The sequence below is a fragment of the Camelina sativa genome, chromosome 9, assembly GCF_030686135.1.
Source record: "Camelina sativa cultivar CO46 ecotype springtype chromosome 9, ASM3068613v1".
In the NCBI taxonomy this organism is placed as follows: domain Eukaryota; kingdom Viridiplantae; phylum Streptophyta; class Magnoliopsida; order Brassicales; family Brassicaceae; genus Camelina; species Camelina sativa.
The window spans coordinates 27,965,428-27,992,235 of NC_141888.1; the positions used below are offsets into that span (position 1 = coordinate 27,965,428).

At 42.3% G+C, this 26,808-nt stretch overlaps 1 protein-coding gene and 1 non-coding gene across 2 annotated transcripts; both read left to right on the top strand.

Moving 5' to 3' along the window:
• The first annotated feature begins 1,258 nt into the window (after positions 1–1,258).
• On the top strand, positions 1,259–4,343 carry LOC147938892 (uncharacterized). The gene is made up of 2 exons (XM_087464031.1): positions 1,259–2,174; positions 2,250–4,343. The coding sequence occupies exons 1-2, from the start codon at positions 1,638–1,640 to the stop codon at positions 2,493–2,495; spliced, it is 783 nt and encodes a 260-aa protein (XP_087320157.1). The 5' UTR covers positions 1,259–1,637; the 3' UTR covers positions 2,496–4,343.
• A 16,174-nt stretch (positions 4,344–20,517) lies between these two features.
• Positions 20,518–20,623, top strand: LOC147938893 (small nucleolar RNA R71). Its single transcript, XR_015567643.1, has one exon. It is a non-coding gene; the product is annotated as a small nucleolar RNA R71 (small nucleolar RNA).
• The last annotated feature ends 6,185 nt before the right edge of the window (positions 20,624–26,808 follow it).

The window sequence follows — 26,808 nt, forward strand, 5'->3', positions numbered from 1 at the left end:
GAACTCGAGATGCTCAGGCCTAGTACCATCGATCCGACAATTCTGAATGAAAGGAAGAAGCAAGACAAGGTCTTTGGTCTACTTCTCACTCTCAACCCGGCATTCAATGATCTCATTAAGCACATACTCCGCAGGGACAAGCTCCCCACTCTCGATGATGTATGTGCTCAAGTTCAAAAAGAACAAGGGTCACTTGGCCTCTTCAGTGGTAATGGCGAACTTGTCACGGCCAACAAAGGGTTATACAAGCCTGATGAAAGGAAGACGGTGGTATGTGACCACTGTAAGAAGAAAGGTCATGTGAAGGACAAGTGTTGGATCCTTCACCCACATCTCAAGCCGGTCAAGTTCAAGGCAAATCTGTCACTAGAGGGTACAAGCGGTAAAGCAACCGGAACGGCAAACCAGGGAGGAGCGATGGCTATGGCAGCATCTTATGGAGACTTGGTGAGGAAGTCTGACATGGAGGCTCTCATTAAGTCCATCGCCGCACTCAAAGATTCCGGTACCACCTTCTTTGCTTCTAAACCTAGTAAAATGCTTGTCATTGACTCGGAGGCTTCTCACCATATGATAAGTAACCCGAGTCTACTAGACAATATAGAACAAGCTCTAGGTAACGTTGTGATTGCTCATATAGACCAAATTCCTGTGAAAGGTGTTGGTAACTTGAAACTGTTTGAACAAAGTTCTAAAGCGTTTTACATTCCGACGTTTACATCTAATCTCTTATCGGTAAAGAAAGCAACTAATGATTTGAATTGCTATATTAAGACCGGAAAGATACTTGGGGAAGGGGACGGAACCGGAGATCTTTATATCTTAGAGAAGACTTCACGAAGTCCCTCTAATTCAATTTCTCTTACTTCTTGTTTCTCGTCTAATAATAATAATGCATTGTGGCATGCTAGGCTAGGCCATCCTCACTATCGTGCTCTTGAGTTGTTGTTGCCTAATGTTTCTTTTAGTAGTTCTAGTTGTGAGTCGTGTATCCTTGGAAAACATTGTAGAACCGTGTTTCCTAAATCCTCTACTATTTATGAAAATTGCTTTGATTTGGTTCATTCTGATGTTTGGACATAACCATGCTTGTCTAGAGATAACAACAAGTATTTTGTGACATTTATTGATGAAAATTTGAAATATACTTGGATAACATTGTTACCTTCTAAAGACCGTGTGTATTGATGAAAAGTCGAAATATAAATTTCCAAAACTATGTTACTAATCACTTTAATACAAAGATCAAAATGCGTAGGTCTGATAATGGAGGAGAATAAGCTAGTCACAAGCTCAAAGAACATCTATCTAAGCATGGCATCCTTCAACAAACTAGCTGTCCATACACTCCTCAACAAAATGGTGTGGCGGAAAGGAAGAACAGGCATCTTATGGAGGTGGCTAGGTCGATGATGTTCCATATGAATGTTCCAAAGAGGTTTTGGGGAGACGCAGTCATGACAGCCTGCTACCTTATCAACCGGACGCCGACAAAAATCCTAAGCGACTTAACTCCCTTTGAAGTTCTTACTAAGACTAAACCTTCATTAGACCATTTACGAGTATTTGGCTGTGTGTGTTTTGTCTTGATACCAGGAGAATAGAGGAGTAAACTCGATGCAAAGAGTACCAAAAGTATGTTTATTGGCTACTCAACTACACAAAAGGGCTACAAGTGCTATGATCCAGTCAACAGCCGCATGTACGTGTCTAGGGATGTCAAGTTCATGGAGGATCAAGGTTACTATGAGACGAAAGACTGGAACAGTCTCAAAGATCTCTCACATTCCACCATTGATCGTGTAACCAATCTCCGATTCCTACTCGATTATCTCGGCGTCACTAAGCAATCATGTCCCGAGGAGTCTCTACCAAAACCACCATCCGATGGGCCTACAATATTATTGAAACCTCAGGGAACTCATGATGCTTCTCCTCCTCGTTCTGAGGATACTATTCAAGAGCCAAGAGAGACACAATCCGAAGGAGCCTTGACTACACCTCCTGATCTACCACCTGACGATAGTACAGCTGAGATAGGCCAGCCAGCACCATCAACATCTCCACCACCACTTCGGCGCAGTGAACGTTTAAAACAACCGCGACGTAGTGAAAGGATAAAGAATCAACGAGTCTACTATAACAATCAGGCTGTGGCGCATCCTATCCAGGCTGTAAGTTCGCTTGCCCTGTTGCCACCTGATCATGCGGCATTCCTTGGGGCTATTGACGCTAACTATATTCCACAGACTTATGATGAGGCCAAAGATCACCAAGTCTGGCTAGACGTTGTATCCGATGAAACCGGTGCCATGGTTCACAACCATACTTGGGACGAAGCCGACTTACCTAAAGGGAAGAAAGCAGTCAGCTCCAAATGGGTCTTTACCATCAAGTATCTGAGCACCGGTGAGATCGAACGATACAAAGCTCGTCTAGTGGCACGTGGTTTTACTCAAACATACGGTACCGACTATACGGACACCTTCACTTGAGTTGCAAAGCTTCACACTGTTCGTGTGGTGCTCTCCATTGCCACTAACCTATCATGGGATCTTTGGCAAATGGATGTCAAGAATGCCTTTCTTTAGGGGGAGCTAGAAGAAGAAGTTTATATGCACCCTCCACCAGGGTTAGAAGACATGGTCGCACCAGGCAAGGTTCTCCGACTTTGCAAGGCTATTTATGGTCTCAAGCAGTCCCCTCGGGCCTGGTATAACAAGTTGAGCTCTACTCTTAAAGCCCAAGGTTTCAAACATTCTGAACCTGATCACACTCTCTTTACTCGCCGTTCTACAAGTGGTCTAGTGGTCGTTCTTATCTATGTTGATGACCTCATTATCACTGGCGATGACCAAGAAGGTGTTCAGGATACCAAGGCTTTCTTCACTCCGCCTTTGACATTAAAGACCTTGGTGAGCTTCGTTATTTCCTTGGGATTGAGATCTATCGCTCGTCGGAGGGTTTATTTCTCTCTCAACGGAAGTATACCCTTGATCTCTTAGCTGAGACTGGTCGACTTGGTGCGAAACCGGCTGCAACTCCACTGAAAGAAGGCTATCAGGCCAAGCGAAAGGGGGAGAGCATTTGGGCTAAGGAGGGAAAACCGCGAGACCCCATGGATGAGCCGTATGAGGATGTCACGAGATACCGGCGACTTGTAGGAAAGCTAATATACCTTACCATCACGCGACCTGACATTTGTTATGCGGTGTTACAGGCTAGTCAATACATGAAGGCTCCAACTAAGTATCACTGGAGCATTGTCGAAAGGATTCTTAGTTATCTCAAAGGGAGTCCGGATCAAGGCATATGGATGGGCAAGAATTCGAACGCTGAGATAGTGGGATATTGTGATGCTGATTATGCTGGAGATACCTTGGATAGGAGATCAACTACGGGGTGTTGTACATTTTTTGGTGGGAACTTGGTTACATGGAAGTCAAAGAAACAGAAAGTGGTCTCGTGTTCTAGTGCCGAAGCTGAGTATAGAGCGATGAGGAAGCTGACAAATGAACTGACTTGGTTGAAGGCGCTTCTCAAGGATCTTGGCGTTGATTCAAAGAAACAGATCACCATACATTGCGATAATGAAGCTGTGATTCATATCGCCACAAATTCAGTCTTTCATGAGAGAACCAAACACATTGAGGTTGATTGTCACAAGGTTCGAGAAAAGATAGAAGAAGGAGTGATCTTACCGTGCCACACTCGAAGTCAAGACCAACTGGCGGATATATTCACTAAAGCTGCATGTCCCAAGGTTTGTGGACACATTCATAGCAAACTTGGGCTTGTAGACATCACCCGTCCTTGATCACCTTCTCTAATCCATGGACATCACACTCTTTTTCCCTTAACATAGTTTTGTCCCATGAGGTTTTCTATGTTAAGGTTTTTAATGAGGTGATGCTTCATGGGTTCCAAGCTTAGTCATTTCATTTAACTAAGCTTGAGGGGGAGTATTGATCAAGATAATGTCGAGTGTGATCCGGTCTTGTCCGTACAACCATTCGTATGGTTACGAGTTAGACCGTCCGTACAAGTCCATGAGCCCAATCACCAAGACATGAATAAGAGGCCAGGTTTCTCCTCTACAAAGGCCCAAGAAAAGAGAAGGATCGAGAAGGTAGCTTGTAGCCGTTAGAGATGGAGTCAAATAGTCCCATGTTTCCTTAAGAGAAACCTCGAGCTGTCGCTATCGCTATAGGGAACCACCCTCTCTCTCTCTTTGTGTCGCTATCGTTTTGTAAAGGGTGAAGCCTTAGTCTCACATGCTATTTAAGGTTTCTAGCCGACATTGTAACATATACATTCTAATATAGAATCTCTTTTCTCTTTTATTCTCTTTGTTCAACCTTATCTCTTCTCTAAACTCTCAACTCTCACCGATTCACTCTTCTCACACTAAACCCTCAACTCTTCACTTTCATTCTGCTTAAACTAACAATTGCTTCTTCCACTATGGAGGCCGAATTTGTGGCATGCGTTGAGGCCACAGTTCATTCATTGTGGCTGCGGAACTTTATCTCAGGGCTTCAGATTGTCGACAACATAGAGAAGCTGCTGAGAATTTACTGTGATAATTCCGCAGCTATCTTCTTTTCAATGAATGACAAGTACTCGAAAGGTGCTAAACACATGGAGATAAAGTACTTGTCTGTCAAATAAGAAGTACGGAAATGTAGAGTGTCTTTTGAGCATATAAGGACGGATATGATGGTTGCAGATCCGCTAACTAAGGGATTACCACCCAGTGTGTTCATTGGCCATGTAGCGCGTATGGGTGTTATAGATAAGACCTTGCTGTTTTGATTATAAGATGCTTACTATGTATGAGGCACTATGAATTCACTTAAAGTTATGTTTCTGTTTTTTTATTAAACATGTTATCATTAAAGTATGTGTACACATTTATGGTTTATAGACAACATAAGTATTTTGAGAATTACGGTACTTCTCAATATAGAAGAATAATATGAAATTAGAATTGATTTGTGATACATAGAAGGGAGCATGTCGTTCAATGACGTGTGACTGCCATGATTCGATCAGTTTGATTTTATTTAAGTCATTAAAGGTTAAGAAAACTTGATATTAAAGTGCGCATTAAAGTTATTAAATCATTAAGTTGACACAAAGGCCAAGTGGGAGAATGTAAGAATATATTATATTCTATGTGGCCTATGTGTCTTTCGGTTAAATTATAAAGTTCAAGTTCATATTAACGTTTATGAATTCTAATATATAAGACGCACCGTGATGGATCAGTTTCGGTTAATAATTAGAATTGGGTGTATTGATAACCCTCGTTCCTTACCAATATATATAGTTAATATTTTTCTATGTTATTCGTATATATGATAACGTGTAATAAATCTGCAATATTATATTAATTACATGAAAGGTTGTTATACATATGGTATTAAGTGGCTGTTCACGTAAGTGACGGTTACGTGGGTTCACTAGTGACTTTTGGTCATATATAAGAAGTGAACGAACATCATATTATGATGTCGTAACAAAAGAATAAGAAAAACAGAGAAAGAGAGAAGAGTGTGGATTCCTTGTCCATCAAATGAATCAGAAGAGAGTAAGGTCAAAGGGAGGAGAAAATCAATTTGAAGACTTTAATCCATCATCAAGCATAACCAAGAAATGGACCAAGGTTAGTGTTTCTTTTTCTCTAAGAAAGTTATTTTGGTTGAATTAAATTAAGTCTAGATGATCTTTGGGATAGATTTCATCAATATAAAAATCAAAAATTTTAGTGTAGCCATGTGAATACATACATACCCCAAAAAAACGAAAAAAACACTTATCTTCAACCAATCTAAAATTCTAAACTATGTATGATTTGAGTCCTTGTCATCTTCTCATTCTTTGAAAAACTTATTAACATAAATGAATTAAAATACATATGCATATCTAATTAAATTTCAATCTTTTCAACTGCTATTTTTAAAAAGAGAAAACTAACAAATATGTCATGAACAGTAAAATTTCTTTCAAAATATGCCATAACTGTCAACGTCTTTCCAAATCTGTCACAGCGATGGCAATTGATGGACAACTTAATTTGGTGGACAACATTTTTGACATTTGGTGGACAACTTTAACCCCTTTGATGGATAACTTTATTTTTTTTGGACAATTTTAACCCTTTCAGTTGCCAATTTTAACATTTTTGGACAATTTTAACCCATTCAGTGGAAAACTTCAACCTTCGTGGACAACTTTAACCTTTTTGTTTTCATTTTGGTGGACAAAAATTTATGCCATAATGCCAAATATGGCACATTTGGAAAGATTGAAAACAATATGGCACATTTGAAAAGATTGAAAACAATATGGCACATTTGGAAACTATTTTTTTTTAAATGGCATATTTGACAAAAATCCCTTTTAAAAATGGTAATGGTACTATGGGATTGATCGATAAAATTTTTTGTAAAGTTTAATCAAAGATACCAAGTTTTGTACAGTGATTAGTGAAGTTGGCTTGATACTTTACTGATAGGCTTACTGACTTGTATCATGGAGGGTTGGATGGTCACAAATCGATCCACTTTGAGAGGCCAGGATGGGAGTAATGTTTTTACGAAATCTTTCCTTCAGTAATTATGTCTGTTGAATGGTTTAAGCTGGATGGTGCCATACCTGACTGGCTTTCGAACATTTATCAGAAACCAGAAGCATCTTCTCATCGACAGATAAGTCAAAGAACCTAGTAGCTACAAATCTAATGATTATTGTTCAAGAACCTAGTAGTCGTGGCATAAGCATACCAGGCAAGACAGTGGATGCAATTCTCCTATTCCTGTCTTGAGAAAACCAACCACGATTTCAGAATCCACTTCCAATTCAACCCGCATTAAACGCTTCTCCCAAACTATAACCAAACCATAGTACACGCCCCATAATTCTGCGAGAGGTGCAGTACAACGGCCAATGTTTAAAGCAAATTCTCCATACCATTTCTCCTCTGAATTTTGAAGCACACCATCTGCAGCAGCCAGACCTAGGTCACCTTGTGATGCTCCATCCGTGTTCACCTTTACCCATCCCTGGGACGGAGCAGACCAGCCAATCATTCTCTCCACACGGGCCACCTGACCCAACTGCCTCAACCTCTCTACTTGTGCAACGAACACGTTAGACAAGTCCTTTATGAACTTTACAAGATCTCTCCACCTTCGAGTGTCCCAAAATATGCTACCACACCTTCACTTCCAATCCCACCATGTTGCCAAAGCAAAAGTCGTCGACCAAGAACCTACACCCACCTCCGAATTATCACACAAATTCCCATAAACCCATTCCAACAGTGACTGCGCCAAAAACGCTTGTCTGCGTCGTGGCGGGACTAGACGAAGCCACAGGCTAGCCATGGCCGGACAGTCCCAAAGAACATTAATAATAGTTTCAAACCCACTTTTACAGATAGGACAAACATTCGAATTACCTAGATGACATCGTTTTCATTCCACATTAGTCACCAACACTTGGTAAACAACCAACCAAAGAAAAACTTTCACTCTCTCCGGAGCCACAACCTTCCACACCCGATCAAACAAAAAGCTCATATTCTGACTCTGAACCACATCTCGAGTTGACAGACTATAAGTAGAACTCACGGTAAAGCGTCCATCAGAAGTTTCACCCCATGACAAACGATCTTAGCCCCTGTAACTCTGTCAACAACAACCGCATAAAGGTGTAGCAGAATAGTCTCCGCTAAAAAGGGAGTAATTTGTGCAAGATCCCAGCCTCTTCCTTCGATCCAAAGATCACACACCCTCTGATCCTCAACACCCAATGGTAAATTGTGGCAAACTCCCAAGGCAAATGGCTTCGCTAAAACCCAACGGTCAGACCAGAACTGCACCTCTTTCCCATCACCAATAACCCAGCTCACACCAGGACAAATAACCTCACGAAGGCCCACCCCCACACTGCGCCAAGTAGAGGACCACATCCCTTTAACTCTCAACCATGACTTGTCATGTATATCTCCCACTTTATACTTGCTCCTGACCACCCTTGCCCACATAATGGAGTCAATATAACAATGCAGACATATACAAGAAATCAAGGTAACCTTTTCGGAAGGAAGCACTGATGACTCCACACTTGTTCAGCCTTCCATTAAGCTCAACAACAATCTCACCAGACATGTGGTCATCAACATACTCAAACTGGCCGATGTAACCTAAAAAAATTGAAACACAAAGTATCATTATTACACTTGAAACAATATACATGAAAACAAGTAACCGAGTCATAGCTACTAGCTCTGCAAAAATCACCATACCGTGCTTTTGCATAACAATGATGAACTTGATGATAACTTTAGAAGAAGGCCTGATCATAACCTGCCTCTTTCCCCTTTTCTCTGCATTGTACATGCTCTGAATGCTGAAGAGCATCATTGAAGACATCTTATGTTCATATATTTTACCTTGTTTTCCCATAGTATATTTACATCTTTTGCATGATTTACTATCTAGTTTGGCCATTATTGTATAGCTTTAGGACTTTTTATGCATTAGAGTAGGTTTGCATTGCATTTGCATAGTTTCGTGCATAAACAGGTGATTTTGGATCCTAAGGAGTATGGAAGGAATGCTGAAGAGGATTGGAGCTATCAAGTGAAGAAAACAAGGGAGCTAGAGATGAAAAATCAAGATCCGGAAGTCCACTCGACCGCCCACTCGACCAGACACTCGACCGTGTGCGGAGAAGGACTCGACCGGATGGAAGAAGCAGAAGAGAGGTCAACTCGACCAAGCACTCGACCGAGCACATGGTCGAGTTAACCGAGCCGCCTTCCTATTTTGTCTGCTAGCATATTTAGGGCTTCCCCACTTTTCACTCATTATGGTTTGACATCCTTTATGCTACAACTACATAAGGGTAATTGATCTCCTGCACTCCACATGTTCATCATCCATCATCTCTATCATCATTCATCATTCATCACCACACAAAAGTGCAAGTTTCAATTTGGCGCTGTTGCCGTTTGAAGTGTTTGTTTGTGACATTTAGGATCTACATAAGTCTAAGATTAAGTTCTATTGTTCCTTCGATCGCTACTGATTAAGATTCTTCATCTGCTTGGTTGTTTTGACTCTCAGGTACCAACTCGAGTAAGCACTCGACCGTCTGCATGATCGAGTACCTGATCTAGCCATGACCCGGATTCAATCAGTCTTCACATCTCAGTCGACTCGACCTTCAACTTGAGCCAGTGCTCGATCGAGTGTCAGTTCGAGTCAGTAATCATGTTTCAAAGCAGTATGTTCCATTATGTACCCAAGCTACAGCAACCAGGGTTTCAGGCTCAATTGTGTCCCCCTCCAAGGTTTCAGACCTCACAAGCCTAAGAACCTGACTTAAGAGCTATGATGCAGCAATTTTTACTTGGACAAGAAAATGGGCAGATTGAGGAAGCAAGGCAGTTTGCTGAGCTGACCCAAAAGTTGAATTCTTATTCTAATGACCTGAATAACAAGCTTGAGAGTCTGACCTCTAAGGTCAAGTACATGGAGAGCAACATTGCTTCTACTTCAGCTCCTAAGCCAAACCAACTTCATGGACCAGCTACTCAAAACACAAGGGAGTTTACAGCTAAAGCTATTCACTTCTACGAAGAAGTTGTCACTGAGGACAGTGAAGTTCAAGATGGGGAGGATTTGTCACTTATTGAAGCCCAGAGTAATGGTTCTTCAAAACAGACTGAAGCCATCAAAGCACTCGACCAGGTGTTCGACCACACACACGATCGAGTACCTGATCGAGTGGCCGATCGAGTTGAAGACATTGAAGCTATTAAGCCTGCTAGATACATTCCTCCTGCCTACAAACCACCTCTACCATTCCCATGACGTTTCAAGGCACAAAAGCTGAAGGAACTAAGGGAAATTATTGAGAAAAAAGAAGTGATGGCCATACAACAAGAAGTTGTCATTGAGAAGAAAGATGAAGAGAGAGGACCTCCCTTGGGAAAATATGCTCAACATCCTTTCCTCAAGGACATGCTTCTTGAATTATCCAAGCAAAAAGCTCAAGATCAAGACATGAAGGATTTGAAAGAGATTGGGAAAGCTATTATCCCAACACATCTTGAAGATCCAGGTTCATTTAATCTACCTTGTTCCATCAGCTATATGCACTTCAACAAGTGTCTATGTGACCTAGGAGCTTCAGTGAGTTTGATGCCATACTCAGTTGCTGAGAAGTTGGGGTATGGAGATTTTAAGGCCAGCAATTTCTATATTAGCCTAAAAGATGGATCCAAGAGGGATGTGGTTGGAGTGATTGAAAACTTTCCAGTCAAGATAGGAAAGGCTAGAATCCCAACTGATTTTGTGATCATGAGCATGGACCATGAGCCAGAAGACCCTCTCATCCTGGGGAGACCATTCTTAGCCACAGCTAGGGCTGTAATTGATGTTAAGATGGGGACCATCAAGCTCCACCTTACTAAAGACTTCACTATGAAGTTTGACATCAATAATTCAACACATCAACCTACTTTTGAAGGGGAGCACTTTGTGGTAGAGAAAAAAACTAGTTGTGAAGCTTTTGAGGATGAAGAGGACCCTATGATTATAAGTTCAGCCCAAGCCAAGACAGTTGAAAAGCTCAAGGGTTCAGTTCAAGAGTTGACTGATCTAGTGAAGGATCTTCAAGTGCAACTCAATAAGAGGTTTTTGAAGAAGGCAAGACCAAGGCTCAAGATTAAAAAGAAACAAGGTTCATGTGTTAATGAGGTAGTGATCAAGAAGGAGCACCAAAGTGATCAAGAGGTGCCATGGAGGATTTCATCACCTCGTTGGTATCTAAACCAAGCCTTAAAAGGCATCTAAGTCAAGCTTAGTGACTTTAAACAAGCTCACTAGGGAGGAAGTCCCTAAGATATCATTGTACATATGCTTAATTTTCCTTGTAGTTTTGATTTCTTTTCTTTTATGTTTGTGTTGGGCAGGCTATTTAATGAGAGTGTATATGGTTTTGGAGAGATTTGGACTTGTAGAAGTGGACTCGCAAGCCCACTCGACCGGCCCACAAGAAGTACTCGATCGAGTTGTATGAAAACCAAAGTCCACTCGGTTCCCATTTCTCTTGCAAGATCGAGTGGAGGGAGAAAGGAGTTCAAATTTCAAATTTTGGTCAAGCACTCGACCACGTGCGGTCGAGTGGTGGGGTCGAGTGGCAGCAAAAAGTGAGTCAAAGATTCCCAATTCAAATGTGAATGGTATGGACGCTCCACCCTTGTCTCTTTGTGATCTAGAGTTAAATCAATAACCCAAAGCACACTCAACCACGATCTAGTGGTGTCGTCGTAGCACTTCAGGGTCGAATCCACAGAGACCAAACGATACACTATGAAATTATATAGACCGAGTATAGCTAAAGTATGTTTTGCAAGTAACAGAATTAAAACAGAAAATAAATAAGAGTTTGTAAATTTGAGAAAGTATTGGGCGCAGGGAATCAATCAAGGGTTATGATCACGAAATTGGTTGATGGATTAGGATAGCTTTAGGAACTGCTCTTGAACTCAAATCTCAAATATAAAACTAACCTACTGTCGCAGCATTAGTTTTCTATGCAAGGAATTGAATGAATCCTAAACCGTCGTTTGAATCTAAACAATCCTAGCAAGCAATAAGTTCAAGTTTGATTTGTTCACAAGGTGCCCCAACTTCAACTGTTGGTTGGCTGAGGATCACCTTGCTCACCTATGTTCTTTCAAGTAATTCAACAACACTTTTGATGCCTAGATGAATTAAACTTAAGATCATAAACTAGGTAGCTAATCTAGTTTAAGCAATAAGAACAACAATAGATGAAGAACACAAGAGATCTATCCCAAATCTAACAACCTAAATCAATAAATCATAAAACCCCCTTTTGAAACCCGAAACCCAACAGAGAGACTACTCAGACATCGAACAGAAACAATCACAAATCAAATATGAAGAAAACATGTTTGAATTGCAAAAAGAGATAATAGGGTTTAGAATTCTTCTCCAAAAGGTTAGAAAGGATTAGAGATCTTCTCCCAGGCTTACAAGTGCTCAAAAACGGCGTAGAGTAAAAGTTATCTTTCTAGGGGTTGAGCCCCGTGGTTAAATAGTAAAATAAATCCCTAAAAAGTCGGTTTAAACCAGAAAAAGAAAGATTGCGTCGAGGACGGGGACTGGTCGATCCCAAAAGGATTAGTCGATCCGGAATGAATTTTTGCTCTTACTTCATCTGCCTTCTAGCTCGATCAGACGTCAACCAATTAAGCTCTAGATGCATATTTCCATCCCCAAAACGCTCAGATTCCTTCCAAAGTCACCTAGCTCCCTAGTTAAAACCCTATAAAATGCAGACACATCAATTCCCCCGGACTTGAATCTTTGCTTGTCCTCAAGCAAGAACATACAGAAACTTAAGAACAGAGAAAAGGTTTGAAAGTGGAAACTCACATTAGTCTTCGGAACCTCTTCTCTACACTCTTCATAACATCAAATCGAGAACTACTTTCTGTACTCTGCCCATGATTAGAATCAACACTCCCTACTCTGATCTCCACAGCCTTAGAGAACCTTCAGTCTCCCCATCGTTGTCTCTCTACATCAGATTAGTAAAAAGGTGCGGTCTTACCATGGGAGTATCGATCATTGAACTGTTGACTCCTTCAACCTTTTATCGCCCAAGACCTCCTCTCATGCTCCCTTTCCTCTCTCTTTTCTCACTTCCAAAGGATTGATTTCTCCCTAATTTTCTAGGGTATCATTTTATTTTATTTTTATCAATCCTTTGCTCTTTTCTTGTGGACAGGTTTCCATGAGTTCTGAAAGATGCACGGGTTTACGCACACCCCTCGGTTCACTTCTTTTATTACCTATATCCTTTTCTTCTTTCTTCTTCTCTCTTTTTTTTTACTGAGTACTGAAGGGAAGAGAGAGGGGAAGCATACTTTGTGAGGAGATGCACGTCTTGTAAGGCTTGAAGGGAGGAGTCTTGTCCGATGTATACCAAGCCCCAAGGTAAGAAATTAAATCCGGTTAAGTCCTGTTAAAGCTAGAGACAACTTATGGTTCAACTTAGTGTTCTCCTTGGCGAGTGTCTTTTGGGGCGTGTTGAGACTGCTCATGTTCATTCCAAGCTTCATTCCAAATCAGAGGTACAAAAGTAATCATAAGAGTGTTAGTTCAAAGCAAAAGATTCCTAGAAATGATCATAGTTTCCCAATTTTTTCGTTTTTTTTTTTTTTATTTATTTATTTATTTTTAAAAACACGACAAACTGACTCAAATAAAAGGAAAATCAAAAGAAGCAACCAAAGAAAACGTCATTAGTAACTAGGAGACATCCCTCCCCCGGACTTACTTCATACCGTCCCGGTGTGAAAGTATAGCTGAGGAAAAGGAACCTCCGACAATAAAAATCAAAAGATAAAAATAAAATTAAAAAAAAATCCTAGAAAAGAAAACAGAGTAACCTAGGAAGAGGTAGCTACTGGTCAGAACTACTGAGATGGTGAGGACGTCGCGGAATGGTCAGACCCAAGAGGCTCAGTAGCTGCATCCTCCTCGTCGTCAGTATAGACGTGAGCGGCTGGAGGTGGTGCGAGACTCTGGAGCCATGTAGCCAATCGAGTGAGTAACATATTGTTCTTCTGCTGAGTGTCGTAGACCCATCTCTCAAACTCGGTGCGAGCTGGCTCCTTAGGTGGTGCAGCAAGAAACTGGTTCACATCGAAAGGAGGAAACGGTGGAAGGGGCTGAGATGGCGGTGAAGAGGTAGATGCCCCGGCGGGTTGTGGGCGACTACGGGATCGGAGAGCTGCAGGCTCTCGCTCCTCTCCCAAAAGAACATCGTCAATATCCATAAGGATGTCAACAGGAGGATCAAAATCGATATTCTGAACCTTGCTAAGGGAAGTGACGAAAGGCATAGGGATCAGCATATAACGAAGCTGACCGGTCTTGGTCTGGAAGCGATAGCAGAAGTTATGTCTCACCAAAATCTCACTAGTAAACATGTACTTGAGGTCAAGCAACTTCCGCTGTGACACCTTAGCGTGCGGTGGTAAAACAACACCGCAATACTCAATGATAGGGGTCACCAAACTGCCGATGAGAACTCTCTTGTTCTTAGCATGAGCCATGCTCCTCCGAACCTGCTCAAACTCCTTAGATAGCAGGAAACCAAAGTTGACATCATGAGTCTGCTGGTACAAAGGGGAATCCGGAGCGTGAAGAAACCTGCAAAGACCATGGAAAAACATCCACAACTCAGGTAGCTGCAATGTGCTAGTCTCAGCCCTAGCATAAATTGTGTTACTCAGGAACTTCGCCATGATTCGGAGGACGGGGTTGCGGATGCGAGACTGTCTTGCGCTTCGAGAAGCATATTGCCCAGCAGCAACAAGCTTCCAAATTTTTGTCCTACTGTCGAGCCTCTCCATCGTGCATAATGTGTTTCTGGGGAAACCAAAGATGTCACATAGATCAAACATGTAGATGACATAGTGTTTCCTGAGGAGGAAGAAGCTGATCGAACACTGCTCGGCCATCATATCAGAACCACCCGGCGAATCGACTTGCACAGTGGCGAGGAACTCTCGTGCGAGCCGATCATGCAAGTCCCATGCTTGCTCAGCGAAAGTACCAAATCCCAAATTTTTCACCAACTCATCAAAATCCGACAGCATACCCATCTTCTCAAAGAGCTCCCGATCGACAAAACGAGTCGGCTCCATCTTGCATTGTCCAAGTAGCTTACAACCCTTAGTATCCTCATCACTCCAAACTCTCGTTGGCGGTTCTTCGGAAGGAGTGGCAGTCTCCTTACCGCTACGGCTTCGTTTAGGCATTGTCTTGGAATCGCCGAAATCGAATATAAATTTGGAGAGGAAGCACTTACCTTGTTTGAATGATTGATACAAAAATTGGGTTGGGTAAAGGATGAAAAATCAAGTTGAAGAAACCCAAAATTCGAATCAATCAAGAGAGGATTTGAGAGGAGAGGGAAATCGAGCTTATGGACGGCGAGGAAGGAAGGAAGAAGAAAAGAAATTCGGTTTTATGGGGTGTGAACACGAATCCGGTTTAACCCGGTTCAATTTAAGTTCATAAACCCGAAAACCAATTTTCTTCCTTCCCCCTCTTTTTTTTTTTTCTTTGGTTTTTTACGTCCCTCGATTTTACTTACCTGGAACGAGGATCAGTCAATCCAGAATTAGATCAGCTGATCCAGACCACCACGGAACTTTCCTTGAAAAGGGTTTCGCATCTTCTGCGTTTAGAACCTGTTCCTGAAATCAAACTCACTACCAAACGTGATTCTCGAGTAACTCTGTAAAGAATACAAAAATAGCAAATCTCCTAAGAAAAGAAAAACAAAACCAAAGAGAAAAAGGTAAGCTAATGCAAACCCTTTGGGTTGCCTCCCATTAGCCCTTGTTTATAGTCTCGAGCTTGACTTTTCTTGCTGCTTAAGCAGCTTGTGGTTCCTCCAGAGGGAGGGAAGTCTCAATTGGGTCATACTCCGCTAGGTACGGTTTAAGACACTGGCCATTGACAGTGAATTCTTTGCCCTCTTGGTCCCAAAGTACAACAGCACCATAAGGCATGACTTCCTTGATTCGAAAAGGTCCGGACCAACGGGAACGCAGCTTCCCAGGAAATATCTTCAGCCTTGAATTGAAAAGAAGGACCAAATCGTTCGCAGCAAAATCCCTGGGGATAATCTTCTTGTCGTGTAAGGCTTTGGTCCTCTCTTTGTATATCTTGGTGTTCTCATAAGCATCCATGCAAATCTCATCAAGCTCATTCAGCTGAATAAGGCGTTTTTCTGCTGCGGACTTGAGGTTGAAGTTCATCTGCTTGGTCGCCCATAAGGAATGATACTCAAACTCAACAGGCAAGTGACATGATTTCCCATAAACCAGCCGAAAAGGGGTGGTACTGATGGGTGTTTTGTAAGCAGTCCGATATGCCCATAATGCCTCATTGAGTTTTAAGGACCAATCCTTTCTGGTTGAGTTGACTGTCTTCTCCAAGATGCTCTTGATTTCTCGATTAGAGATCTCGACCTGCCCACTGGTCTGTGGATGGTAAGGGGTAGCGACCTTGTGTGTCACGCCATGTTTTCGCAAAAGGTTTGCAAAAAGCTTGTTGATAAAGTGAGTGCCCCCATCGCTTATTACCACCCTAGGAACACCAAACCGTGGAAAAATTATGTGCTTGAACATCTTGAGGACCACCTTCGAATCATTAGTAGGACTTGCGACAGCTTCAACCCATTTGGAAACGTAATCCACTGCAACAAGTATGTAGAGATTGCCATAAGAGGGTGGAAAAGGCCCCATGAAGTCGATTCCCCAACAGTCAAACACCTCAATTTCCAAGATAAAGTTTTGTGGCATCTCGTTCCGTTTGCTGATGTTCCCACGTCGTTGGCAAGAGTCGCATCGGGAGACAAAGTCGTGTGCATCTCGGAATAAAGTAGGCCACCAGAGGCCTGCTTGGAGCACTTTTGTCGCGGTTTTGAAAGTAGCGAAGTGTCCCGCGTAGTTAGAACCGTGGCAATGAAAAAGAATTCCTTGTACTTCTGATTCTGGAACACACCTCCTGTAGAGGCCGTCAGCACAATGCTTGTAAAGAAAAGGCTCATCCCAAAAGTAGCGTTGCACATCTCTGAGGAACTTCTTCTTAGCATATCCAGTGAAGTTCGAAGGTTCTTCTGCTGCACACAAATAGTTTGCGATATCGGCATACCATGGCGAATCGTTAACTGTTTGTTGAAGTACTTTAACATCTTCTTTCTCCTTGTAGCAGTCGATGAAGGCTGCAACCACATACACATTCTCCTCGGGGAGTCGGTCATCTATGGGGATCTCTTCATCGATTCTTAGCCTAGAAAGGTGGTCCGCAACCCCATTCTCAATCCCCTTCTTGTCCCTTATCTCAAGATCGAACTCCTGCAGTAGTAGTATCCATCGCAGCAATCGTGGTTTAGCATCCTTCTTAGTTAACAAGTAACGCAGTGCGGCGTGATCTGTGTGCACAATAACCTTGGATCCAACCAGATAGGATCTGAATTTTTCAAAGGCAAAGACTATGGCGAGTAATTCCTTTTCTGTTGTGGCGTACTTGGTCTGTGTTCCATCGAGTGTCCTGCTAGCGTAGTAAACAACATGCAACTTACCATCTTTGCGTTGTCCCAGAACCGCTCCCACAGCAAAATCACTTGCATCGCACATAACTTCGAATGGTAGATCCCAATCGGGTGGTTGTACTATTGGAGCCGAGATCAGTGCTTGTTTGATTGTTAGGAAAGCCTCCAAACAATCTGCAGTAAACTCAAAAGAGATGTCCTTGCACAGCAGCTGGGTGAGTGGTCTGGCTATATTGGAGAAATCTTTTATGAACCTCTGATAAAACCCCGCATGGCCAAGGAAGCTGCGAATGTCTTTAACGGTTTTTGGAGGTTGTAGACTGGACATGAGCTCTATCTTGGCTTTGTCGACTTCTATCCCTCTCACAGAAATTCGATGGCCAAGAACAATCCCATTGGTGACCATGAAATGGCACTTTTCCCAATTCAGCACAAGGTGTTTATCCACACAGCGTTGAAGCACTTTGCACAAATTGGATAAACAGGAGGAGAAGGATGAGCCATACACCGAAAAATCATCCATAAAGACTTCCATAATTTCCTCAATCAAGTTGGAGAAGATCAACATCATGCAGCGCTGGAAGGTGGCTGGGGCATTGCACAACCCAAAAGGCATTCGTCGGTAAGCGAATGTGCCATAGGGACAAGTGAAAGTGGTCTTCTCCTGATCATCAGGGTGAATCGGAATTTGGAAGAAACCAGAGTAACCATCCAAGAAGCAGTAGTAAGGGTGGTTCGCTAGACGCTCAAGCATTTGGTCAATGAATGGAAGAGGGAAGTGGTCCTTTCTTGTGGCTGCATTGAGCTTGCGGTAGTCGATACACATGCGATGCCCTGTTACTGTCGTGGTGGGGATCAACTCGTTTTTCTCATTTGCAACTACTGTCACCCCTCCTTTCTTCGGCACTACATGGACTGGGCTCACCCAAGTGCTGTCGGAGATTGGGAAAATAACTCCGGCTCCCAACAGTTTGAGGATCTCCTTCTTCACCACTTCCTTGAGGTTAGGATTTAGCCTCCTTTGGTGTTCGATGGAGGACTTAGATGGATCTTCGAGGTGAATCCGATGAGAGCACAGCTCTGGTGATATACCTGAAATGTCATCTAAGGAATAGCCCAAAGCCTTCCTATATTTTCTTAACTCGCAGAGCAAGAGTGCGGTTTCAACATTGTTCAGGTTAGAGTTAATGATAACCGGATATGTGGAGTTAGGTCCGAGATACGCGTACCTTAGCCCTTCTGGGAGTGGCTTTAAGTCCAACTTTGGAGCCTTAAGTTCGCTCCAATCCTCCTGATTTGATTTTGTCCCAGGGCAAATTTTGGGATCAGCTGATCTGTCGCCTGGAATGGTCAATCCGTCGCCTTTATCGGATGCTTCCACAGGAGGAGTTGGATCGGTCAGTCCATTTGCCGGATCAGTCAGTCCAGGTTGCATATTGATGAATAGGACTTCATGTTTCAGAACTGCTGCAGCATCGAGTGTCCTAGCCAAGCTCTCAGTCTCCTCAGAGAGATATCCCAGCTCTGGTTCCGTCTTGGTGAGTGCTACAGCCAGATGATCACTTGTACACACTTCATCATAGATCTCATCAGCTATTTCGCCTATTGTATCAACCCAGAAGGTTTGACCATCAATCGTAGGTTTCTTAGCTGCTTTCTCCAAATTGAATCTCAAAATCATATCATCCATGTGTAAATCGATCTTCCCCTCCTTGACGTTTATCATCGCACCAGCCGTGGCCAAGAAAGGTCTTCCAAGTAGGATCGGTTCTTGGGATTCCTCGTCAAGCTTCAGAACTATGAAATCGGTAGGAATGTAGCAGTTCCCAATTTGCACTGGTAGGTTCTCCAACACTCCTTCTGGGCGTCGAGTGGAACGATCAGCAAGGACGAGGGTGACTTGGATCGGTTTGAAAGTGTAGAGGCCAAGTCGCGTTGCAACACTGAGTGGCATAAGGCTCACGCTCGCTCCCAGGTCGCAAAGGCATTTGCTGAACTTGAGATCTCCTATCGTGCAAGGCAAGGTAAACGGTCCCGGATCCCCACATTTTTCAGGCATTCCAATTTGGAGCATAGAACTGCACTCTTGTGTGAGGTACATCACTCCTTTCTCCAAACTGAGTTTGTCGGTTAGAATTTCCTTCATATACTTCTTAAGAGCTGGAACCATCCTTACTGCTTCGATGAAAGGGAGTCTAACCTAAAGCTCCCCTACTACTGACTTCAGCTTCTCATATTCTCGCTCCTGAATTTTTGATTTGCGGCAAGTAGGGAAAGATAGTCTGGGTGCGTAGGGTTGCTGCGATCCTCTGGGTTGCTTTTCTTCATGAACTGTTGATCCATGTTTAACAACATCATCAGGAATGTCGTTGAGAGCTTCGTCATGGATGCCTTCCTGATCCTGTGTTTTAGACTGGTCAGTCCAATCGCTGGATCGGTCGTTCCCTGGTTTCTGTTGTGGTTCCGGAAGCTCCTTGCCGCTTCGAAGGGTGACAACATTCACGTATTCTTTTGGATTAGCCTCGTTCTTCCCCGGAAGTGTCCCTGGAGGTGCCTTGACTCTAGCTGCGGATTGTGCCACTTGGTTTTCCAACACTCTCATGTGAGAGTTTAACGATTCGATTCTCCCATTCAGCTCAGAATACATGTTGTCGATCTTGACAGTCACCTCAGTTGCATTTTTCTTCTGGTTCTCCATCAGAGCATGCATCATCTGTTCCAGTTTGCTCTCCTGTGAGACTGTTGCCTGCGGTGCAACCGGTTGATACCCTTGCGCGACGTTGTTGACTTGAGGTTTTTGTTGGAAATTCGATCCTCCAAAACCTGTACCCTTGTTCTGGAAGCTCTGTGCAAAGTTGTTCTGCTGAGGTCGCGGTGGGTAGACCTGATCCTGAGGATTCTCGACGTTATTGCTCCTGTAGGACAGATTAGGATGATTCCTAAAATTCTGGTTAAAACCTTGATTTTGGAAATTCCCTTGTCCTCCCATATAATTTACTTCCTCCGTACCCTCTTGGTATGTCTCAGCTCCAAAATCTGCATATCCTCCAGCTTGTTCAACGCACAAGTTGACACTCTGGTGATCCCTTTTCAGCAAGAGATTCACCTTGGCTGTGAGATCCTTAATAGCATCAGTCTCTACGGAATTCACCCTAACCGTGCGGTCATAGTCTGTGCCGTGGTTGCTGTTGCTGGCTGCAAGATTCTCAATCAGTGCATTGGCTTCATTCGCAGTGTTGGTGGAGAAGTCTCCCTTTCTAGCCGTGTCCAATGTCATCTGGTACTTCTGCTCGATGCCCCCATAGAAGATGTTCATCAGATTCTCTTGAGTGTAACCGTGGTGAGGGCAATCTCGAAGATACTCCTTGAACCTTTCCCATGCTTCACAAAATGACTTCATGCCTCCTTGCGAGAATGTAGTGATCTTGCTTCGCAGCTTGGCTGAGCGTGACTTGGTGTAGAAGTGATTCAAGAAAGCAGCTCTACATTGCGCCCAAGTGGTGAGTGATCCAGCATCCAACAAGTTCAGCCATCTAAGTGCTTTATCCGCCAAAGAGAACTGGAATAGAGTCAGCATTAGATAGTCATAGGGTACACCATTGGACCTCGTCGTACTGGTCAGCCTCTCAAAGGCCTCGATGTGATCTAGAGGACTTTCCGATGGCAAGCCATGGAACACGCGGTTCTGAACCAGATTGATTAGACTATGTTTAATCTCATAGTCTTGCCGTCCAGGGGCGGGAGGTTGAATCGCAGATCGATTCGCAAAAAGCCTATTCTGAGCATCTTCATCCCTCAAGGTGGCTTGCCTCGGAGGTGGGTTCAGCTCGGCTTGCTCTTGCTGGTTCTGCCTCTGCTGTTGTTGGATGATGCCAAGCTGAGGGTTGGGCGGATTAGCCCCTGTGTTCTCTCCGTCAGCCATAGAATTGGTCTGTGATTTTGCTTTCCGGTTCTCGCGTTCGAGCTGTGCTAATTCCTTGTTCCCTAGTATGCGCAGATCAGTTCTCTTGCTGCTCCTTGTATGCATACACCTGAAACCAAGAAATAAAGTTGCAAGAACTCGTTAGTAACTAAAAATAAAGAAACCTTAGGCTAAATGTGAATCTAAAATTTCAAAGGCAACGTTTTTGGTCCCCGGCAACGGCGCCAAATTGATCTAGAGTTAAATCAATAACCCAAAGCACACTCAACCATGATCTAGTGGTGTCGTCGTAGCACTTCAGGATCGAATCCACAGAGACCAAACGATACACTATGAAATTATATAGACCGAGTATAGCTAAAGCAAAGAGGAAGTTTGTTTTGCAAGTAACAGAATTAAAACAGAAAATAAATAAGAGTTTGTAAATTTAAGAGAAAGTATTGGGCGCAGGGAATCAATCAAGGGTTATGATCACGAAATTGGGTGATGGATTAGGATAGCTTTAGGAACCGCTCTTGAACTCAAATCTCAAATATAAAACTAACCTACTGTCGCAGCATTAGTTTTCTATGCAAGGAATTGAATGAATCCTAAACCGTCGTTTGAATCTAAACAATCCTAGCAAGCAATAAGTTCAAGTTTGATTTGTTCACAAGGTGCCCCAACTTCAACTGTTGGTTGGCTGAGGATCACCTTGCTCACCTATGTTCTTTCAAGTAATTCAACAACACTTTTGATGCCTAGACGAATTAAACTTAAGATCATAAACTAGGTAGCTAATCTAGTTTAAGCAATAAGAACAACAATAGATGAAGAACACAAGCGATCTATCCCAAATCTAACAACCTAAATCAATAAATCATAAAACCCCCTTTTGAAACCCGAAACCCAACAGAGAGACTACTCAGACATCGAACAGAAACAATCACAAATCAAATATGAAGAAAACATGTTTGAATTGCAAAAAGAGATAATAGGGTTCAGAATTCTTCTCCAAAAGGTTAGAAAGGATTAGAGATCTTCTCATAGGCTTACAAGTGCTCAAAAACGGCGTAGAGTAAAAGTTATCTTTCTAGGGGTCGAGCCCCATGGTTAAATAGTAAAATAAATCCCTAAAAAGTCGGTTTAAACCAGAAAAGGAAAGATTGCGTCGGGGACGGGGACTGGTCGATCCCAAAAGGATCAGTCGATCCGGAATGAATTTCTGCTCTTACTTCATCTGCCTTCTAGCTCGATCAGACTTCAACCAATTAAGCTCCAGATGCGTATTTCCATCCCCAAAACGCTCAGATTCCTTCCAAAGTCACCTAGAACCTGTAAAGACTCACACAAGACTAAAAAGACTCTAAAAGCACATTTGGACCTAAGAAAAGACTCAAAACAATCCGAAAAACTATAGTTAAAACCCTATAAAATGCAGACACATCACTTTGTCCCTTTAGCCTCTTTATAAGGAGCTAAACTCGATCATATGCTTCTCACACTCTCTCATTTGCTTAAAACAATCAAATTCTTGCTTAAAATCTCTTTCAAGTTCATCTTCTTGCTCAAAGCTTAGTTCTTTTGGTTTTTGGGTCACTAACCTATTAACATTAAGCTTTGAGTCCATTCCTTTCAGTTCTATTTCAAAATGTCTTCAAGGTCTACAAGAGCATCTCAACAAGCTGCTGATCGCTCCTTGGATCGACGTGATGCTCAGCTTGCATCAAGAAAAGAAGTTGGTGGAAGCACTCGACCACCTACTCGAGCAGGATAAAGACCGAGTGCTGGTTCGAGTAGGCGGTCGAGTGGCATAGCGAGTAAGAAACATCAGCCAGTTGAGGAGGATCCTGAGCAAACTGAAAGTGAAGAGGAGATGGAATACACTCTTGAAGAGCATATAAAGAGAAAAAAAGAAAAGAGGAAGAGGCCAGCAGCTGAGGTTCAACAAAAAGAGGTTAAAGAAGAAGAAGAAGAAGAAGAAGCTTTCATGAGGATGAACTTTCAAGGCACTAGATACCCACACAAGGAGACCATGGAGAAGCTGGAGATTGATGAAGATGTAGATTCTCTCTTTGGGAAGTGCAATCTAAGCAAGTTCATGGGATTGTGCATGGAAGGGTATAGGGAAGAGAGCTGTGAGTTCTTAGCCACTGTCAAGCTTCACTTCTTTCCAAAGATGGATAAAGAGTTGGGAGCTGGTTCTCGTGACTTCACCATCAAGGGAAAGAAATATGAGCTTTCACTCAAGAAGATAGCCAACATATTTGGATTTGAAGTTGGTAGAGAAAGGAGTATGGTTATACCAAGAGAAGAGCTCTTTGTTGTTTGGGAAATATTGGAGATAGCAACATCTACTCATCCTCCAAGTCCAAGAGCTCAAAGATAAGGAGCCCAGTCCTAAGGTACTTCCACAAGGCCTTAGCAAACACTTTCTTTTGTAGAAAGGAGACTGGTAATTTGAATGAGGGTGAGCTCAAGATGATTGATGTGGCACTTAATGGCATCATCCTTCAAGCAAGAGATGGAACCATTATCCTTGGGAGCAGTGTGGAGACTGATCTTGCTATGGTCCTCATTGACCAATTGATCTATTATAGAAGTTGGGTGAGCAAGCTGCACAATAGAGGCTCAATGGGAGCTCTAACCATTAGAGGCATCATCACTCCAATGCTACTAGCTGCCAAGGTACCACTTAAAGGAGAGAAGGTCATGCTAAGATGGATTGACACCAACTACCTCACCTCCATTCTCATACTAGCCAAGGAGATGCACCATGGGAAGCACCTCTTCAACTTTGAGCATCCTACACTAGGGAAAGCTCAACTTGTTCTACCCAATAAGGCTCTCACCACCATAAGTGAAAGGCTAAACATTGATTTTTGGCCAGCTACTGAATTTTTGTTTGATGGGACAGCTCAGGCAAGAATAGATCAAGCTGGGTATATGGAAATGGCTGATGGGAAAGAGCAATTTTATTTTGAAGATTATGAGCCAAGCCCAAGAGATAGTAGGGGAGTAAGAGAGATTAGCAAGAGGTTGACACTTCTACAAAAGTGGAGCAAGTGGCATGGGAAGAACTTTGACAAGCTGAAGAAGAAGGTGGGAAGAATGACTAAGTCCATCAAGGGTTTAAAGAAGGAAATTGCTGAACTGAAGAGTGGAAACCCATCACCAAGCCCATCTAGCCCTTTGAAGAGGAGTAGCTCAACTAGAGCACTGTCCAGAGCTGAAAACTCAGTGGTACCAGCTAGAGCTTCAATGCATGAGCCAATTCAGAGGAGGAGAGGTTCAAGTCACCCAGAACAACAATTTTCAAGGCACTCGACCGGATCACTCGAGCACCCACTCGACCGAGTACCTCCGATGCACTCGGCCGAGTACCTGCCCAGACCTCCTTATGGTTTCCCAGCTCCAACAGGCTATCCAGGCTATCCAGGTTACCCTCCTTTCCCACCCCAATACTTCATGGATCCAGTCCTTTTGCAGCAATTCTACCAGCAGCAAGGCCAACAATTTTTCCCTCCTGCACCAACTCGACCAGTCCACTCGACCAAGCACTCGACCGAGTACCAATCGATGACCATCGTCGAGTTGCCTCCTTCTCCACCTCCAAGCCAGCAGCAAGACCCCAACTACACTTATGAGAACATGAATGAGGATGTGGACAGTTTCTTCCACAATCCATGAGGTACCACCATCACCTTACCTTTGTACATACCATTGCATCTCTAGTTTTGTTTTGTTTTTAGTCTTGAATCCTCTTACAAATTTCTCTTACACAGTGGACTGTGTAATTTAAGTTTGGGGAGGATTTGAGATAGTATTTGATGTTGTTTTTTGTTTTCTTATTTCACATTTTAGCATAATCATGTTTATATTTGCATTGCATCTAAGGCATAGAAAAAAAACAAAAAAAAATTGAAAATTTTTGCAAAAATCTTTATAAAAAGAAAGAGTGTTCATGTAGTTTGCATTGCATATTAGGATCTTGTTTAGCATGTTTCATATAGGACTGTTTTATATTTTTGCATTAGGGATCTATGATGAGTTTTGCCTTGTTAGCTTGCTTAGATTCACTAAACTAGGATCAATGCCCAAGTTAATAGTATTTTGATACTATTTGAGTGGTTAGAAGCATAAGATTGAACCAAGCCTTGAATTCCTAAACTGCATTATGGTCTAATTTGAAGCATGTTATGATTTGATGTCATTTCCTATTTATAAGAACCTAATATTGACTTTTAATTATCAATTTGTGCATTGCTTTAAACTCATGGATACGATATACATATTTGGATCATATTTCTCCTTTTTATCACTCTTGATGATCCAAGTAGCTGATTCATCATAAAAATCAGTTTCCCCCACCCTTAACCAACCCTTCTTTCAAGCCATGTTAATTCTTGTGTGAGTTTTGCCTTCATGGATCCAGCTTAGTAGAAAGTGTTAGGTTTGAGCTGACAAGAGTAAAGCCTTGTGTAGTTCTAGTTTGCAATTTTCAAACTAGATAGGACTAGGTGGTCAATTGTTGGGTTTGGGACTTGGTTGTTTTGAAAAGAAAAGAAAAAAAAAAGATAAAGAAAAGGTTAGAGTCTTTAGGAGGGGAATGTGTTTAATAAATTTTAGCTCTAGTGAAAGGATGGGAAGTGTGAAATTGTTGAAGATAGTTCTAGTCAAAGAAAAGAAGAGTCTAGCAAAATGCTTTTATGTCTTAAGATTAAGAAGAAGAGAGAACCATAGCAAATAAGAAAGAAACCCCTATTCCACTAGAAATATCAAATAAGAAACATCTCCTAAGGCTTAGAAACAAAAGAGAAAAGGGTAAAAGAGAAGTGAAGAAGATAAAAGGTAGAACTAGGACAATTTGGGATTAGAATGCTAGGATAAATACTTTGGGTACCTTTGGATAGACAAGGTTTTGTTCTTGTATGTATCTAAGTGTTCTTACCTTTAGCCTTCTTCTCAAGCTCAATCCATTTTTATGAGAGAACCTTGATATTGATAAGCCCCACTCTAAAGAGAGACCATCATTGTCTCTAAATCTTTATCTCCAAGCCAAATGAGTTTAAGCATTGCATAAGATTGATTCATGTTCTTGATTAATGAATGTTAAAGGAAATGGTTGATTTGAATGCATGTGGATGTCCAAGGCTTGAATCAGTTAAGGTTGTGATAGGCTTGTCTAAAATCTTTAATTTCAGCTCATTCAACTTGCATCATAGTACTAGTAACTTGGACATTGATTCTAGTTGGTTTATTAGCAAGCTTTAGGAGCTGAGATCCCATTTTCAAACCTCACCTACCTTCTTATGTTTTATTTGCTTGAGGGCAAGCAAAGACTAAGTTTGGGGGTGTTGATGTTCATATAGTTTACCTTGTTTTCCCTTAGTATATTTACATCTTTTGCATGATTTACTATCTAGTTTGGCCATTATTGTATAGCTTTAGGACTGTTTATGCATTAGAGTAGGTTTGCATTGCATTTGCATAGTTTCTTGTATAAACAGGTGATTTTGGATCCTAAGGAGTATGGAAGGAATGCTGAAGAGGATTGGAGCTATCAATGAAGAAAACAAGGGAGCTAGAGCTGAAGAATCAGGATCCGAAAGTTCACTCGACTGCCCACTCGACCAGACACTCGACCGTGTGCAGAGAAGGACTCGACCGTGTGCGGAGAAGGACTCGACCGGATGGAAGAAGCAGAAGAGAGGTCAACTCAA

What these genes read in the sequence shown, in the direction of transcription:
- LOC147938892 (XM_087464031.1), top strand. Translation starts at nt 1,638, where the DNA reads ATGTTTATTGGCTACTCAACTACACAAAAGGGCTACAAGTGCTATGAT. An exon ending in TGGCGCATCCTATCCAGGCT is followed by an intron (nt 2,175 to 2,249) that starts GTAAGTTCGCTT and finishes TATATTCCACAG; the next exon opens with ACTTATGATGAGGCCAAAGA.